The sequence below is a fragment of the Mesocricetus auratus genome, unplaced genomic scaffold, assembly GCF_017639785.1.
Source record: "Mesocricetus auratus isolate SY011 unplaced genomic scaffold, BCM_Maur_2.0 Super-Scaffold_100003, whole genome shotgun sequence".
NCBI lineage: Eukaryota > Metazoa > Chordata > Mammalia > Rodentia > Cricetidae > Mesocricetus > Mesocricetus auratus.
The window spans coordinates 89360369-89376480 of record NW_024429188.1 but is presented as its reverse complement, the minus strand read 5'-3'; the positions used below and the strand labels follow the sequence as shown (position 1 = coordinate 89376480).

General features: G+C 42.1%; 1 protein-coding gene across 1 annotated transcript; it reads right to left on the bottom strand.

Moving 5' to 3' along the window:
- Positions 1-255: 255 nt before the first annotated feature.
- On the bottom strand, positions 256-4106 carry LOC101831616 (rhox homeobox family member 1-like). Its single transcript, XM_005083147.2, has 3 exons — positions 3449-4106; positions 1502-1547; positions 256-417 (listed from the first exon to the last, which is right to left on the bottom strand). Exons 1-3 carry the CDS (start codon positions 3913-3915, stop codon positions 256-258), a joined length of 675 nt encoding a protein of 224 aa, XP_005083204.2. The 5' UTR covers positions 3916-4106.
- Positions 4107-16112: the final 12006 nt, after the last annotated feature.

Genomic DNA, 16112 nt, shown 5'->3' with positions numbered 1-16112 from the left:
AGAAACCCATTCTGCATATAACAGGTGTGTGACCACCATATATCCCGTATTCTGCTGTAGCAGAGAGGTCATTTCTTGTCCAAGCATTGGGCTTCTCTTCTGGCCTCCATTTAGCAGGAAGCTAAACAAAGAGTTATTCCATTCTGTGGAAACAAGATGACAAATGCAACTATTGTTTTGAAAAATATAGTCTTTATTGCTATTGTATGTAACAAGACAATGTTTTTATGACCAGCAGGACTGGTCAAAATGTTGCTAGAACAAGATGAGCCCTTTTGGTTCCTTGGGAACAGAAGCACTCTCAGGATGTTCATCCATCTTGAGGGAGAAGTTGTCCAGGGTGCCAGATGTGTCACGGCTGAGTAGTAATTCCGTCTGTATTTTCCTGTATTTAGCCCTCTTATTTTTAAACCAATCCTGAAATCAGACCAAGATAGAGGCTGGTTTATCATACTGAGTAGCTAATATTAGGGTGGAAAAACATGAAACTTCCTATGGGACTGGCATTCTCCCTTTCACAGAAAAGTAGAGTTTGCAATTCCTCACCAACTCCTCAAGGGTGCAAGTGGTACTCAGGGTGTAGGACGTGCTCATGGCAAGGAAATCCTGGTTTCCATTCCACCATCACTCTAACCCATCAAACAATGTGACTGCACACACAGCACCAGTCTCACAATTCTTTGGAAAATGAGCTGCATGTCAACCTCTGGACACTATCAGGACCATTCTTTAGACAGACTTTCAAAGTTTTCAGTCCTTGCCTTCTTCATAATTAAAGCAGATTGGGGCAATATCTCAGAGTTGACACAGGATACCAATGGGGTAATTAAATTAAGAGCGGCATTTGTCTGGGCCATCTTACTAAAACCTTACAAAAGAAAAATCAGAAGAACCAGCCACAAGGGCTTTTCAGCTCTTATCCCACATCTTTTCCACCTTAATGTAACAATTTTTCTCATTGTGTATAAAACAAGTCATTCCCTGCTCTACATTTATCCACTTATTCTTGTAGCTATGTGCATGTATTCAGTATTCAGTAACAATTGAAATGCTACATCACATAAATATTATCATGGCAATCCTGAGTTCCGACCTGACTCCAGACAGAAATACTATGCAGAACATCTTTTTGTCACACGTAGTTCAGTATTAATTAGGGGACATGAAGGTGTGTATGATATGCATACAACATAGTTATACCTATATATGCTATATGTAGACACACATAAACACAATTCCTTTCACACAGAGAATGGGAGACCCAGTTTCTTTGTTTTTTCTCCTTCGGGAAAACATATTCCTTTACTACCAGAAATGTAGAAAAAACAGTAGCAAGAGTTTACTTTTTCAAACACTTTCTACTTTCAAAGAACACATTAGTCCAACTCTTGTTTGCCTGCATAAAGCAGGCATAAGACCTGGGAGCTCCAGGTGTGGAAGACAAGGCCATGGCTGCCCTGAAGCCGGTCTGAAATGTAGTACCCGCTGAGCCTCTACTGACCTTAACCTTGCGTTCATCCACATGAATGAGCTCTGCAAGTGCTTTTCTAGGGAGAGAAAGGGACAGAAGTTAGCCATTGCCATTTGTGGGGTGGTAAGGAAAGTGCACATATAAGATTTCTCCACATTTTTACCTTGTTATTCCTGCCCCCAGCTCAGCAAATAGTCACTTCATCATTTTTCAGATAGGACTCTTTAGAAGTGACTTCATCTTGTCAAAACACTAAATATTGTGTCGTCAAAAACTCCTGAGCATAGCCAAGGGAGATTGCTCAGTGGGTAAAGGGACACGATGATATTCCTGAAGATCTGATTTCAATCCCTGGTTCTCACATGTTGGAAGGAAAGAGCACACCTCCCAGATTTTCCTCTGACAGCCACATGTGTAGGTATTGTGTTATGCTCACACATATGCTTATGTAAGCACAATTCTAATAAGAAAATGTAGTTGAGAAGTAATCTGACAATTGACCATGTCATATGTATTTGTTTATGGCAGTGTTCATTTTTTTTCCTGTGTAGCTGTGCATGTTTTGTGTGGATATCAGGTATGGATTTAAATTCAGGAAGACATGATTGAATGGTAATCATCTTGTTCTAAAAATTACTTCAGACACACGAAGACAAGTGAGTCAAAGGGCGAGTCTAGTAGAGGGTGGGTGGTAAATTTGCGAGTCTCTTCTTCCCTTTGACCTTGTTGAGGCTGTGTTTTTCTTGCTTCTCAGGCTATGCTGCCTGCTAGGTCTATCTGACTCACCATATTGTGGTGATTTATTCTGTGTCTGCCTCCCATCTGCCTGTAGGGCTCAAGGGACTGAGGTGGCATCTGGCTTTCTAATTGTGTTCAGGCTTGGGTTTTAAGCACTCTTACCCCACGAACCATCGCTTCAGCTCCCACTGTATTTTTTGATACAGTGTCTGTCATTGGTCCTATATTCACTGTGATCCCCAGGGATCCGCCAGATCCTCACCTCCCCAGAACCAAGATTTCCTGTGGATGGTATTTTTCCATTTGTTTAACCACAAGGGAACAGAGTTACTGACTGTTCAAAGCAGTGGGCATTGAATTAATAGGGCCAGCATTTCAGTTTCTTGGTGTATACCACAAAAGACTTAAAACTTGTAGTTAAAGAGGTATTTGTCCACAGATGCAAAGCACAGTTCCTGTGGGCCACAGATTAACCCTGCCACATACTGATGAACATGCAGGACATCATGCTAAGACAAACAGGGTAGTTTGAAAAGGAAAAGTTCTGCATAATTTCCTTTGTGTGTGAAAGCTGAAGCAGTCAGACTCGGGATGAAAACACAAACAATGCAATAGGCTAAAGGGAGGGTTGGGAGACAAAGGGTTAATAAGCATAGGGTTTTGCGTTAGCATCATAAAAATACTCTGAAAAAGCTTCCCCCAAACAGTTTTGAGAACACTGCTTGGTCTTCCCTTTAGTCGTGGTTTAGACAGTGGCCTTTATGTTTCTTTAAAAAAAACCTGTAAAATGAAAGAAACACCCACCCACGAGCATGTTGGGGGCTTGTTTTCTTTTCAAAAGTACAGGGAGGGTTTGACCTTTAACCTCAGAGGTCATCTTCTTCACCCCCACCATAAATTCAGCTGAAGAGTTTGTGGTTTCAGGCCCAACAGGGGAAGGAGGTCAACCCAGGTACCAAACTAATCTCAGTTACTGAGGAGGCTGAGTCAGGAATTCAAGTTCATAAATTCAAGCTACCTTTAGTAATTCTTACTCTGTCGTAAGTTACAAGGTAAAATGGAATCCACACGTAACTTGGAGGGAAGAGAATTGGCCTAGCATTTCTAGGGCTTCTGAATTCTGTACACAGGATACATTATTAAAACAAACAAACAAACGGAGCAGCAGAGGTCAGGAGAGAATAAAGGAGCCCAAGGTCCTGGAAGTCAGAGTAGATTCGTTAAAAAGCATGTACATACCGTTGGAATGCATCAGGGTACTGGGTTTCTCGGAAAACCCTGTCCAGTTCACGAAGTTGCCCATGGGTGAACTTGTAGTGTTTTGTATGCCTCTTATTGGAGTGATGAGAAACTGCTCCAGCTGCTTTCCCAGGCTCCCTCGGCTTTCTGTGTTCAAGCTCATTGGGGCTGGCTCTCTTTTTCTTCATTGCACGGTTATAGGAGTGGTCATATTCAGACCCACCCAGCTCATGCAGGACTGGTATGCCTCTTCCAAAGTGTCTACGGGCTGCTGCTGCAGCTGCCCTCTGCTGAGATGCAGTCATTATTTCTTCCTCATAGAAGCCCACCCCATAATAGTCGAGGTCAAAGTAGAAGAACTTGCTCTCCATCACTAGAGCTTCGCAGATAGAGCCTACTGTGGGGCGTCTCCCTGTTTCCCGAGCTAAAATTGTTACATCAGGCTGCGCATGTGCCACAATACACATATGCGTGCTCCTGGGTGTGGCTAGTTTAGTCGCAGAAGCTGGGGGTGGGTATGTGTGGGCGTAAAGAGGTGGGTCGACCCTACAGGAGAAGACTGTTGCTGTTTTGAAGGCATGGCAAAAGGTTGCTTGAAGTAAATTCTGCCTTTACAATATCTTCAAGAATTAGGCCCCAAGTTGGACCTCAATTCAGGGATCTTCCTGGGTCTCTCAGGGAGGCCCCTGACAAGGACAAACAATGGATTTTAAGGTTATTTCGAGGGAGAGAATAGGATAGGGACAAAAATTCAAAAGAACATCGTGTTAAACTTGGGGAACATCTCACGGCCTTACCTTCCAATGCCACAGCTCAATGTTTTCCCCACCGGGAAGTAAGTTGGCATTACAAATTAGTGGCCTCTTCTCTATATTTCGTTGAAGACACGGAATGCAGAATTGACTTGATCCATTTAGCCACAGAAGCAGAAATTAAAGCATTTTCCTTGGTAAGATCCAGTACCAAATGAACCCCCAGATGCCAGATTTTTAAAAATAGAATATTTGTCAAAATTTGCATGTAATGTCCTGCCTAGGGATGATCTCAGACAAAAATTCTGACATATCATGGGGGTCTTGCCCTGTTTATGAGACAGCATTGGAATAACTCTCTAGAACACTTTACACGGTGGTTAAATAAATATACCATGCATTTTCCTTCTTTTTAAAAAATTATTATTTTTTACATCCTGACCAGTTTCCCTTCTCTCCTCTCCTCCAAGTCCCTACTCCCCAGTTCTCCCTCCAAGTCGTCCTCTCCCCTCTGCACCTCCTCCTCTGTTTCTTTCCAGAAGAAGGCAGAATTCCCATTGATATCAACCAAACATGGCATATTAAGTTGCAGTAAGACTAGGTACCTTCCCTCATTATTAAGGCTGGACAAGGCCACCCAGTATGAGAAATGGGTTTCCAGAAGACAGTGAAAGAGTTAGAGACAGCCCCTGCTCCCTCTGTTAGGAGTCCCACAAGAAGACCAAGATATACAACTGTCACATATGTGCAGAGTACATAGGTCAGTCCCATGCAGGTTCCCTGGTTGTCAGTTCAGTCTCTGTGAGTCCCTGTGAGCCTAAGTTAGTTGAGTCTATGGGTTTTCTTGTGATGTCTTTGACTCCTCTAGCTCCTACAATCCTTCCTCCCTCTTCAGCAAGCTCTGCCTAATGTTTGGCTGTGGGTCTGCATCTGTTTCTACCAGTTGCTGGATAAAGCCTGTCTGCTGACTATTAGGAATAATCTAAGTATAGCAGAATACAATTAGGAATCATTTAATTTATTTTTCAGTCATTTTGGTCCTATCCTAGGTCTCTGGGCTATCTAGACTCAGAGTCCTGGTGTCCAGAAAGTGTCAGTGATGGGCTCCCTCTCATAGCATGAGTCTCAAGCTGGACCAGTCATTGGTTGGCCACTCCCACAAGTTCTGTACCACTTTTACCCCAGCACATCTCATAAGTAGGACAAATTGCAGGTTGAAGGTTATGTAGCTGGGTTGGTGTCCTAATCACTCCACTGGAAGTCTTGCTTGGTCACAGGAGATGGCTGGTTCAGGCTACATATCCCCCATTGCTAGGAGTCTTTGCTAGGGTCACCCTCATAATTCCATGGAGTTTCCCTTGTACTAGGTTTCCACTTTGGCTCCCAAATGCACCCCAAATCCAGTTGCCTTTTCCAACACTCTCTCCCTCCTTTTCCCAACCTGATTTCTCCTGTTCCCATCACCTCCATCCCACCTGTCCACTTGAGATATGTATTATATTTCCCCTTCCCAGGGAAGATTTATGTGCCAGTCAGAGCTGTCCTTGTTACTTAGCTTCTCCAGGTCTTTATACTGAAGCATGATTATCCTTTGCAACTAATGTCCATTTGTAAGTGAGTACATACCATGTTTGTCTTTCTGGGTTACCTCATTCAGGATGAGTTTTTTTCTACTTCCATCTTTTTTGCCTTGAAATTTCCTGATGTCATTGTTTTTAACAGCTAGGTAATAATCCGTTGTGTAAACATATAGCATTTTCTTTATCTATTCTTCAGATGAGGGGCATTTAATCTGTTCCCATGTTCTGACTGTTACAAATAAAGCTGCTATGAACATAGGGTCCTTGTGGTACAATTGAGCATCCTTTGGGTATATGCCCAAGAATGGTATAACTAAGTCTTGAGGTAGATTGATCGCTAATTTTCTGAGGAATCTCCATATTGATTTCCATAGTGACTGTACAAGCTTGCATTCCCACCAGCAATGGAGGAGTGTTCCCCTTGTTCAACATCCTCACCAGCATAAGCTGTTGTTACTCATGGTTTTCATTTTAGCCATTTTGACAGGTGTAAGATAAAATCTCCAAGTCATTTTAATTTGCATTTTCCTAATGGCTAAGGAAGTTGAACATTTCTTTTTTTAATTTTTAATTTTAATTTTAAATAGCTTGTTTTACATGTCAATCCCAGTTCCCTCTCCCTCCCCTCCTCCCGCACTCCCCCATCCCCTCCAGCCTCCCACCCTATTGCCAATACCTTCCACATAGGGGATATCTAGAGTCTGTCATTTCACTCAGGGTAGGGTCCAGGCTCTCCCCTAAAAGTCCAGGCTGAGAGAGCATCCCTCTTTGTGTTATGGACACATGATGACTGTTTGTATTCCAGGGATAGACACTGATCCACTGCTCAGGGCCCCATAGGTTGCCCAGGCCTTCTCACTGATACTCACATTTGGGGAGTCCAGATCAGTCCCATGCTGGCCTCCCCACTGTCGGTCTGGGGTCTAAGAGCTCTCCCCTGTTCAGATCAGCTGTCTCTGCTGGTTTTGCCAGCCCATTCTTTGCCAATTTGCTCATCACTCCTCTCTCTCTGTCACTGGATTCCTTGGGTTCAGTTCAGTGCTTAATTGTGGGTGTTTGCCTCTGCTTCCATCAGTCACTGGATGAAGGCTCCCAGATGGTTATAGACATCAAGTTCATTATCAGGAATGGGCATTCGAGGTGGTTTCTCCACTATTGCTTAGCTTGCCAATTGGTGTCATCCCTTTAGATCACTAGAGGTCACAATGGTCCCTGATCTGTCTTCTAACCTATGATTCCCTCTTCCCCCTATTCTACCCCCCCCACTCAACCTTCCTGTTCCCCCATGACCTACTCTCTCTTCCTCTTCTCCCCGTCTCTTCTTCCCAGCTCCCACTCCACCCCACCCCTTGCCATGTTCCCCATCCATTCAGAGGATCTTGTCTCAATCCTCTTCTCTTGGGTACTATGCATATATGCATATCTTTTAGGTTCTTTCCTGTTTCCCAGACTCTCTATCAGTGGAAGTGCAGACTGGCACTATCCTGATCCATGTCTAAAATCCATATATACCATGTTTGTCTTTTTTGCGACTGGGTTACTTCACTCAGGATGGTTTCTTCCAGTGCTATCCATTTACCTGCGAATTTCAAGATTCCATTGTTTTTTTCTGCTGAGTAATACTCCATTGTGTAAATGTACCACATTTTCTCTATCCACTCTTCAGTTGAGGGGCATCTAGGTTGCTTCCAGGTTCTGGCTATTACAAATAATGCTGCTATAAACATAGTGGAGCAGATGCCCTTTTTGTATGAATTTGCCTCATTTGGATGTATGCCTAAGAGTGGAATTGCTGGGTCTTGTGGTAGATTAATTCCCATTTTCCCTGAGGAATCTCCATACTGATTTCCAAAGAGGCTGTACGAGTCGGCACTCCCTCCAGCAGTGGAGGAGTGTTCCCCTTTCTCCACATCCTCTCCAGCATAAATTGTCTTCGGTGTTTTTGATTTTAGCCATTCTGACAGCTTCTCTGTCATTTGAGTTTCCTCTGTTGAGAATTCTCTGTTTAGATCTGTACCTCATTTTTAATTGAATTATTTGTTTTGATGATGTCTAGTTTCTTGAGTTCTTTGTATATTTTTGGATATTAACCCTTTGTCAGATGTGGAGTTGGAGAAAACATGTTCCCATTCTGTAGGTTGCTGTTTTGTCCTATCTACAGTATCCTTTGCCTTACAGAAGATTTTCAGTTTCATGAGGTCCCATTTATTAGTTGTCAGTCTTAGTGCCTGCACCAGTGGTTTACTGTTTAGGAAATTGTTTCCTGTGCCAATGCATTCAAGGCGTTTCCCCACTTTCTTTTGTATTAAGTTCAGTGTATCTGGTATTATATTGAGGTCTTTGATCCACTTGGACTTGGATTTTGTGCAGGGTAATAGATATTGGAACTATTTGCATTGCTCTACACACAGACATCCAATTAGACCAACACCATTTGTTCAAGATGCTTGTTTTCTATTGTATAATTTTGGCTTCTTTGTCAAAAATCAAGTGTCAATAAGTGTGTAGATTTATTTCTGCGTCTTCAATTCTATTCCATTGGTCAATCTGTCTGTTTTTATGCCAATACCACGAGGTTTTTAAAAAATAAATATAGCTCTGTAGTAGAGCTTTAAATCAGGGATAGTGATACTCCCAGAAGATCTTTTATGGTACAGAATTATTTTACCTGTCCTGTTTTTGTTCTTCCATAGGAAGTGGAGTATTGTTTTTTCAAGATCTGTAAGAATTGTGTTGGACACCTATGAACACCTGAGTTTTGACCAAGAAGCTAAAATTATACAATGGAAAAAATAAAGCATCTTCAACAAATGGTGCTGTCATAACTAGATGCTGCTTTGTAGAAGACTGCAGATATAGCCATATCATATCTATCTCCATGCACAAAACTTAAGTCCAAATGGATCAAAGACCTCAACATAATTTCAGCCACACTGAACATCTTAGAAGAGAAAGCCGGGGTATCCTTGAATAAATTGGTATAGGAGACCACTTCCTCAATATAACACCAGTAGCCTAGACACTGAGATCGACAATTAACATATGGGACCCCCTGAAACTGAGAAGCTTCTGTAAGGCAAAGGACACAGTCAACAAGACAAAAAGGCAGCCCACAGAATGGGGAAAGATCTTCACCACATCTGACAGAGGGCTGATCTCCAAAATTTACAAAGAACTCAAGAAGCTAGTCACAAAAACACCAAACAACCCAAATAAAAAGTGGGGTACATAACTAAATAGAGAATTCTCAATAGAGGAATCGAAAATGACTGAAAGACAGTTAAGATCCTTGTCCATCATGGGAATGCAAATCAAAGCAACTCTGAGATACCATCTCATTCCTGTCAGAATGGCTAAAATAAAAAACACCAAGGACAGTTTATACTGGAGAGGTTGTGGAGAGAGGGGAACACTCCTCCACTGCTGGTGGGAGTGCAAACTCGAGCAGCCACTATGGAAATCAGTATGGCCATTCCTCAGGAAAATGGGAATTAGTCTACCACAAGATTCAGCAATTCCACTCTTAGGCATACACCCAAAGGTTGCCCATTCATACAAGGACTCCTGTTCCACTATGTTCATAGCAGCATTATTTGTAATAGCCAGAACCTGGAAGCAACCTAGATGCCCCTCAACTGAAGAGTGGATAGAGAAAACGTGGTATATTTACACAATGGAGTACTATTCAGCAGAAAAAAACAATGGAATCATGAGATTCACAGGCAAATAGATGGAACTAGAAGAAACCATCCTGAGTGAGGTAACTCAGTCACTAAAAGGCAAACATGGTATGTACTCACTCATATATGGATATTAGGCATAGAGCAAAGGATTTCCAGCCTATAATCAATACCACCAGAGAAACTAGGAAATGAGGAGGACCCTAAGAGAGACTTACATGGTCCCCTGACGAAGGGGAAAGGCTCAATCTCTTCAGCAAATTTGGAGCATGGTAGGAGGGGAGAGGGAGTTAGGAGAAAAAGAAGAGTAGAAGAGGAGGGGAGAGCAGGACATAAGGGAGCAGGAAGATTGAGTCATGGGAAGAATAGAGGAGAGCAAGAAAAGAGATACCATAATAGAGGGAACCAGTATAGGTTTAAAGAGAAATCTGGCAATAGGGAAATGTCCAGTGATCCACAAGGATGACCCCAACTAAGAATACAAGCAATAGTTGAGAGGCTACCTTAAATGTCCTTCCACGATAATGTGATTGATGACTACCTTATATGCCATCCTAGAGTCTTCATCCAGTAGCTGATGGAAGCAGAAGCACACCCCACAGCTAAGCACTGAGCTGAACTTCTGGAATCCAGTTGCAGAAAGGGAGGAGTGATGGATGAGCAAAGGGGTCAAGATCAGGCTGGAGAAGCCCACAGAAACAGCTGACCCGAACAAGGGGGAGCTCATGAACCCCAGACTGATAGCTGGGAAGCCAGCATAAGTCCGACCCAGACCCCCAAATGTAGATGTCAGTTAGAAGGCCTGGGCAAGTGTATGGGGCCTCTGGTAGAAGATCAGTATTTATTCCTAGTATACTAATGGACATTGGGAGCCCACTCCGCATAGGGGGATACTCTCTCAGCCTAGACACCCGGGGGAGGTCCTAGGCCTTGCTCCAAGTGATGTGACAGACTTTGAAGATCCCCCATGGAAGGCCTTACCCTCCCTGGGGAGTGGGGTATGGAGGTTGGTGGGGGGCATGGGAGGATGGGAGGGAGACAGAACTGGGATTGATATGTAAAACAAGATTGCTTCTAATTTACATTAAATATAGAAAAAGAATTTTGTTGGAATTTTGATGGGAATTGCATTGATTATGTAGATTGCTTTTGGTATAATGGCCATTTTACTATGTTAATCCTACTGATCCATGAGCATGGGAGATCTTTTCATCTTCTGGTATATTCTTTGATTTCTTTCTTCAAAAACTTGAAGTTCTTGTCATACAGATTTCCACTTACTTGGTTAGAATTACACCAAGGTATTTTATATTATTTGTGGTTATTGTGAAGGGTGTTGTTTCCCTGATTTGTTTCTGAGCCTGTTTGTCTGCAATAGGAGGGCTACTGATTTATTTTAGTTTCTTTTGTATCCAGCCACTTCTCTGAAGGTGTTTATCAGTTGTAGGGTTTCCCTGGTAGAATTTGGGGGTCACTTTTGTTACTATCATATCATCTGTAAATAGTTCATTTGGTTCATAGCATTTGTTAGCTCCAGTATTTCTGTTTAGTTTTTGTCTGGATGACGTGTTCATTGGTGATAGTGGGGTACTGAAGTCTCCCATTATCAGTGTTTGAGGGCTGGTATGTGATTTAAGCTTTAGTTGTGTTCCCTTTATAAACATGTGTACCCTTGTGTTTTAGACATAAATATTCAGAATTTAAAAAGTCATCTTGGTTAATTTTTTCCTTTTATGATCATGAAGTGTACTTTGGTTTTGAATCTAGTTTGTTAGATGTTAGAATGGCTACATCAGCTTGCTTCTTGGGTTCATTTACTTAGAAAGTCTTCTTCCAACCTTTCACTCTGAGGTAATATCTATCTTTGCTGTTGAGCTGTGCTTCTTGTATGCAGCAGAAGAATTGATCCTGTTTTTTGCATCCATTCTGCTAGTCTGTGTCTTCTTTTTGGGAAAGTGAGTCCACTGGTATTGAGGGATATAAGTGACCAATGGTTGTCAATTCCTGTTATTTTGTTGGTGGGGGTAATTGTGTGTGTGTGTGTGTGTGTGTGTGTGTGTGTTTCCTTTCTTAAGGATTCACTGGTGTGAGATTATTTATTGCATCTTTTTTCATGGGTGTAGTCAGCCTCATTGGGGAAGTTTTCCTTCTAGAATCTTCTGCAGGTCTGGATTTGTGGACAGATGTTGCTTAAATTTGACTTTCATCACAGAGTCTTTTTTCTCTACCTATGGTGATTGAAAGTTTTGCTGGCTATAGTAATCTTGGCTGCCTCTGTGTTCTCTTACAGCCTGCAGGACACCTGTCCAAGACATTCTGTCTTTTGAGTCTCCATTGAGAAATTGGAAGTAATTATTTTTAAGAAATTTTTATTATTATCATGCCATCATCATCATTACTTTACATCCTGACCAAAGTTTCCCCTCCCTCCTCTTCTCCCAAACCCTCCCTTCTACTTCTCTTCTCTCTCTCCCATCTCCACTCTTCCTTCTCTGTTTCTCTTCAGAAAAGGGTTGGCCTACTATGGATATCAGCTAGCCATGGTATATCAAGTTGCAGTGAAACTGGATATATCCTCTTTTATTAACGCAGAATAAGACTGGCTGTAATTGGAATAGGTCTACGTTTTATGTTCTTATTATTTTTCCTTGCAGCTTTTAATATTCTTCCTTTGTCCTATATGTATGGTATTTCGATTATTCTGTGGTGAGAAGTCTTTCTTTTCTGTCTATTCTGTCGTTCTATAAGCTTCTTGCATCTTCTTTAGTTTAGGAAAACTTTTCTTCTCTGATTTAGTTAAAAATATTCCTGGTTGGGGGAGAGGACAGGGAGCTGGGGAAAGGTGAGGGGAGAAGAGGAGGGGAGAGGAGGACATGGGGGAGATTGAGTCGGGTGAAGAATAGAGGAGAGCAGGATAAGAAACACCATAATAGAGGGAGTCATTATAGGTTTGAAGAGAGATCTGGCACTAATGAGATTTCCAGAGATCTACAAGGATGACACCAACTGAAAAACTAAATAATAGTGGAGAGGCTACCTTAAATGCCCTTCCCAAATAATGAAACTGACGACTACCTTGCATGCCATCCTAGAGCCTTCATCCAGTGAACTGAACTGAACTGAACTCCTGGAAATCAGTTGCCGAGAGGGAGGGTCATGACTGGGTGGGTGAAACCTACAGAAACAGGTCTCCTGAACAAAGAGGAGCTCTTGGACCCCAGACTGATGGCTCAGAGGCCAGCATGGGACTGATCCAGACCCCCTGAACGTGGATGTCAGTGAGGAGGCCTTGGCAATCTTTGGAACCTCGGGTACTAGATCAATATTTATCCCTGGTGTACAAATGGACTTTGGGAGCACATTCCACATGGAGGGATGCTCTCTTAACCTGGACACATGGGGAGGGCCTAGGCCCTGCCCAGGATGATATCACAGACTTTGGAGATCCCCCATGAAGGGCCTCAACCTCCCTGGAGAGTGGAGTGGGGATTGGGTGGGGGGGGTTAGGAGGGTTGGTGGGGGCGGGGGAGGAGGGGACGGAGAGGGAGTTGGGATTGACATGTGAAGCAAACTTGTTTCTAATTTAAATAAAAAATAAAAAAATATTTCTGGATCTTTAAGTTGGAATTTCTTCACTTTCTCCAGTTCCTATTATTCCTTTTTTTTGAGACAGGGTTTCCCTGTGTAGCTTTGGAGGCTGTCTTGGAACTTTCTCTTGTAGACCAGGCTGGTCTTGAACTCACAGAGATTCTCCTGCTTCTGCCTCCCAAGTGCTGAGATTAAAGGCATGTACCACCATGACCCAGCCTGTTCCTATTATTCTTAGGTTTGGTCTTTTTCATGGCATTCCAGATTTCCTGGATGTTTTGTGTAAGGAATCTTTTATATTTAACATTTTGTTTGACCAGTGTATTCATTTCTTCAATATCTTGAGATTATCTCTTCCATATCTTATACTCTGTTGGTGATGCTTGTGTCACCTGTTCACTTGCCTAGATTTTCCAACTCCAGAATTCCCTCAGTTTGTGTTTTCTTTATTGTTTCTGTTTCTATTTTCTGGTCATTAACTGAAAAGTAGGCTTCATTTGCCTGGTCCTAAAGTTATAACATCCATCCTAATGTAATTCAAAATGACATCAAATCATGCTTTTGGTTTGCATTTCCATAATTCTTAATGGTGTTTAGTATCATCCCACACTTGTATATGATATATGGCTTTTTTAACTTTTTCCCCACAAGAAAGATTTTAAATACTATATGATTATTTTCGTTTAATTTCTAGTGTTTTGGTAAAATAGACTGGCAAAAGTCTATGTAGGGCTGAAAAGGTTTGTTGGACTTATAATTCTCAGTTACAGCCCATAACTGCAGAGAGGTCAAGGTAGGGACCCTTAACAGCTTGTCACATCCACAGTAAGGAACTGACAGAATAGACACATGTTTACTTCTGGTGCTCAGCTAGCTTTCTCTTCGTTTACACAGTCGAGGGCTCAAAACAAGGGAAGGATGCCACCCATATTGAGACTGTTTCTCCTGTATCAATTAACACAAGACCAGCCCTCACAAACATGCCCAAGGTCACCCTGATCTAGACAGTCACTCATTGTGATGCTCTTTCCAGGTGACTCTAGGTTGTGTCAAGTTGACAATTAAAACTAACTGCCACAATGATCTAAAACAGTAATTTATCATTTTATTTTCACTGAATAATTCAAGTTGAAACATTTTACAGAGATTTATTCTCGTTGCTGTCGTTACCATGAAATAGTTTAATTAAAGCCATTGTGCACTATCACTATCATTTTGAAAAGACATTTAATTTTAAACAATAATATCTTAAAAGGAGTGGACTGGCAGGATAGATTAGCAGGTAAGGATGCTTGCTGCTGAGCCTGATGGCCTGAGTCCAAACTGTTCTAAATACTCATCCATATACCCACAGAGAAGTGTGTTGCTCACTCCTCATGGCAGAAGCTTCTTTTTCTCTGTGATGGACAGAGGCTGCCATACAAATTCCCAACTGCTCAAATGCAGAGAATAAATGACCATGGGACCCAGGCCCACCTAATTGGTCCATGTATAGTGCAACACCTCCATGTAAGGCTCAGAGAACATGGAGGAAGAGGGAACAGCAATATTGTAACAGCCAGAAGACCGGGGCACTATGAGACAGTATCTTCTTTCTTTCCTTTTGATTAATTATTTTTTCATTTATTTTACATGCTTATCACATTTTCCCCTCCCTCCTCTCCTCTGATTCCATACTCCTGCCTCCACTCTGCTCCCCCATCTACTCCTCTGTTTCTGTTCAGAAAGGAGAAGACCTCCTATAGGTGTCAACAAAGCATGGCATATTAAGTTTAGGTAGGACTAAGTTCCTCCCTTTGAATTAAGGCTGGATGAGTCAAGCCAGTATGAGGAATAGGTTCCCCAAAGTCAGCCAAAATGTTAGTGAAAGGCCCTGATTCCACTTCGAGGAGTCCCACAGATAGACCAACATACACAACTGTCACACATATATATAGGACCTAGGTCAGTCCCACACGGGCTCCCTAGCTGTTGTTCCAGACTCTGTGAGTTCCTATGAGTCCAAGTTGTTTCTGTGAATTCCCTTGTGATGATCTTGACCTTCCTGGCTCATACAATCCATCTTCCCTCTCTTCAACAGGACTCTCAGAAATCAGTCCAGTACTTGACTGTGAGTCTCTGCATCTGTTTCCATCAGTTACTGGATGAAGGCTCTCTGATTGCAATTAGGATAGTCACCAATCTGATTACAGGTGATGGCCAATTCAGGTACACTGTCCATTATTGCTAGGGGTCTTAGCTGGGGTCATCTTTGTAGATTCCTGGGACTTTCCCTGGCACATGGTATCTTTTAGGCATGGCAGGGACACTGTACTCACTAAATCTCAATACTATGGTTCCCTAAAATAGACCTGCATAATGACAATACCAGTTGATATGACTGAGAAGATGAGCAGTGTGTGTGTGTGTGTGTGTGTGTGTGTGTGTGTGTGTGTGTGTGTGTGTGTTGGGCAGTGGCAGGTGGTAGCATTGGGTCCCAGGCCTGAGCTTCGTGTTCTTGGATGGTGGCTGAATGTGTCTGACCTTCAACTTCCTTGTCTATGAAACAGGGGTAACACTAGTGACCCATTACAAGACTTACATTAAAGGTCAAAGAGGTGAGTATCTAGATCATGTTACTTAAGCTCCACAAAGTTTATGTGCTTATGGGTTCATGATTTGATAATTAGTCCACCAGGTATGTATAGTAACCAAAGCTGGAAAACATGCTCTTACTAATGAACACTTTCCAATTCTTGAGTGTAAAATTGTAGGTATAAGTCCTTTGGTGAGATCTGAAGTTATTGTGTAAAAGCATAAGACACATTTAAAGCTAGAGTCCAGAATATTTATTTCTGAAATTTCAGTGTTAATCTAAAGCCCAATGATTAGGATGACTGTTATTCAAAAGACAGACAATGTTGTCGGGTGGTGATGATGTGGAGAGTGTGTCACCAGGTAAAGTATTCGTTGTGAATCAAATGACTCAGGTGGTGTGGAAGATAATAAGACACTCATAAAATGTAAGAGAAGCACCACAAAGTCCTTTGAAGGATGAATGACTAAATAAGGAAATATATATGGA

Bases quoted from the DNA above. Each gene is read 5' to 3' on its own strand.
- LOC101831616 (XM_005083147.2), bottom strand. From the start codon at position 3,915: ATGTGTATTGTGGCACATGCGCAGCCTGATGTAACAATTTTAGCTCGG. The intron at 1,548-3,448 runs GTATGTACATGC...TTCTCTCCCTAG, and splicing joins TACCCTGATGCATTCCAACG to AAAAGCACTTGCAGAGCTCA. The intron at 418-1,501 runs GTCAGTAGAGGC...GTCTGATTTCAG, and splicing joins TGGATGAACGCAAGGTTAAG to GATTGGTTTAAAAATAAGAG.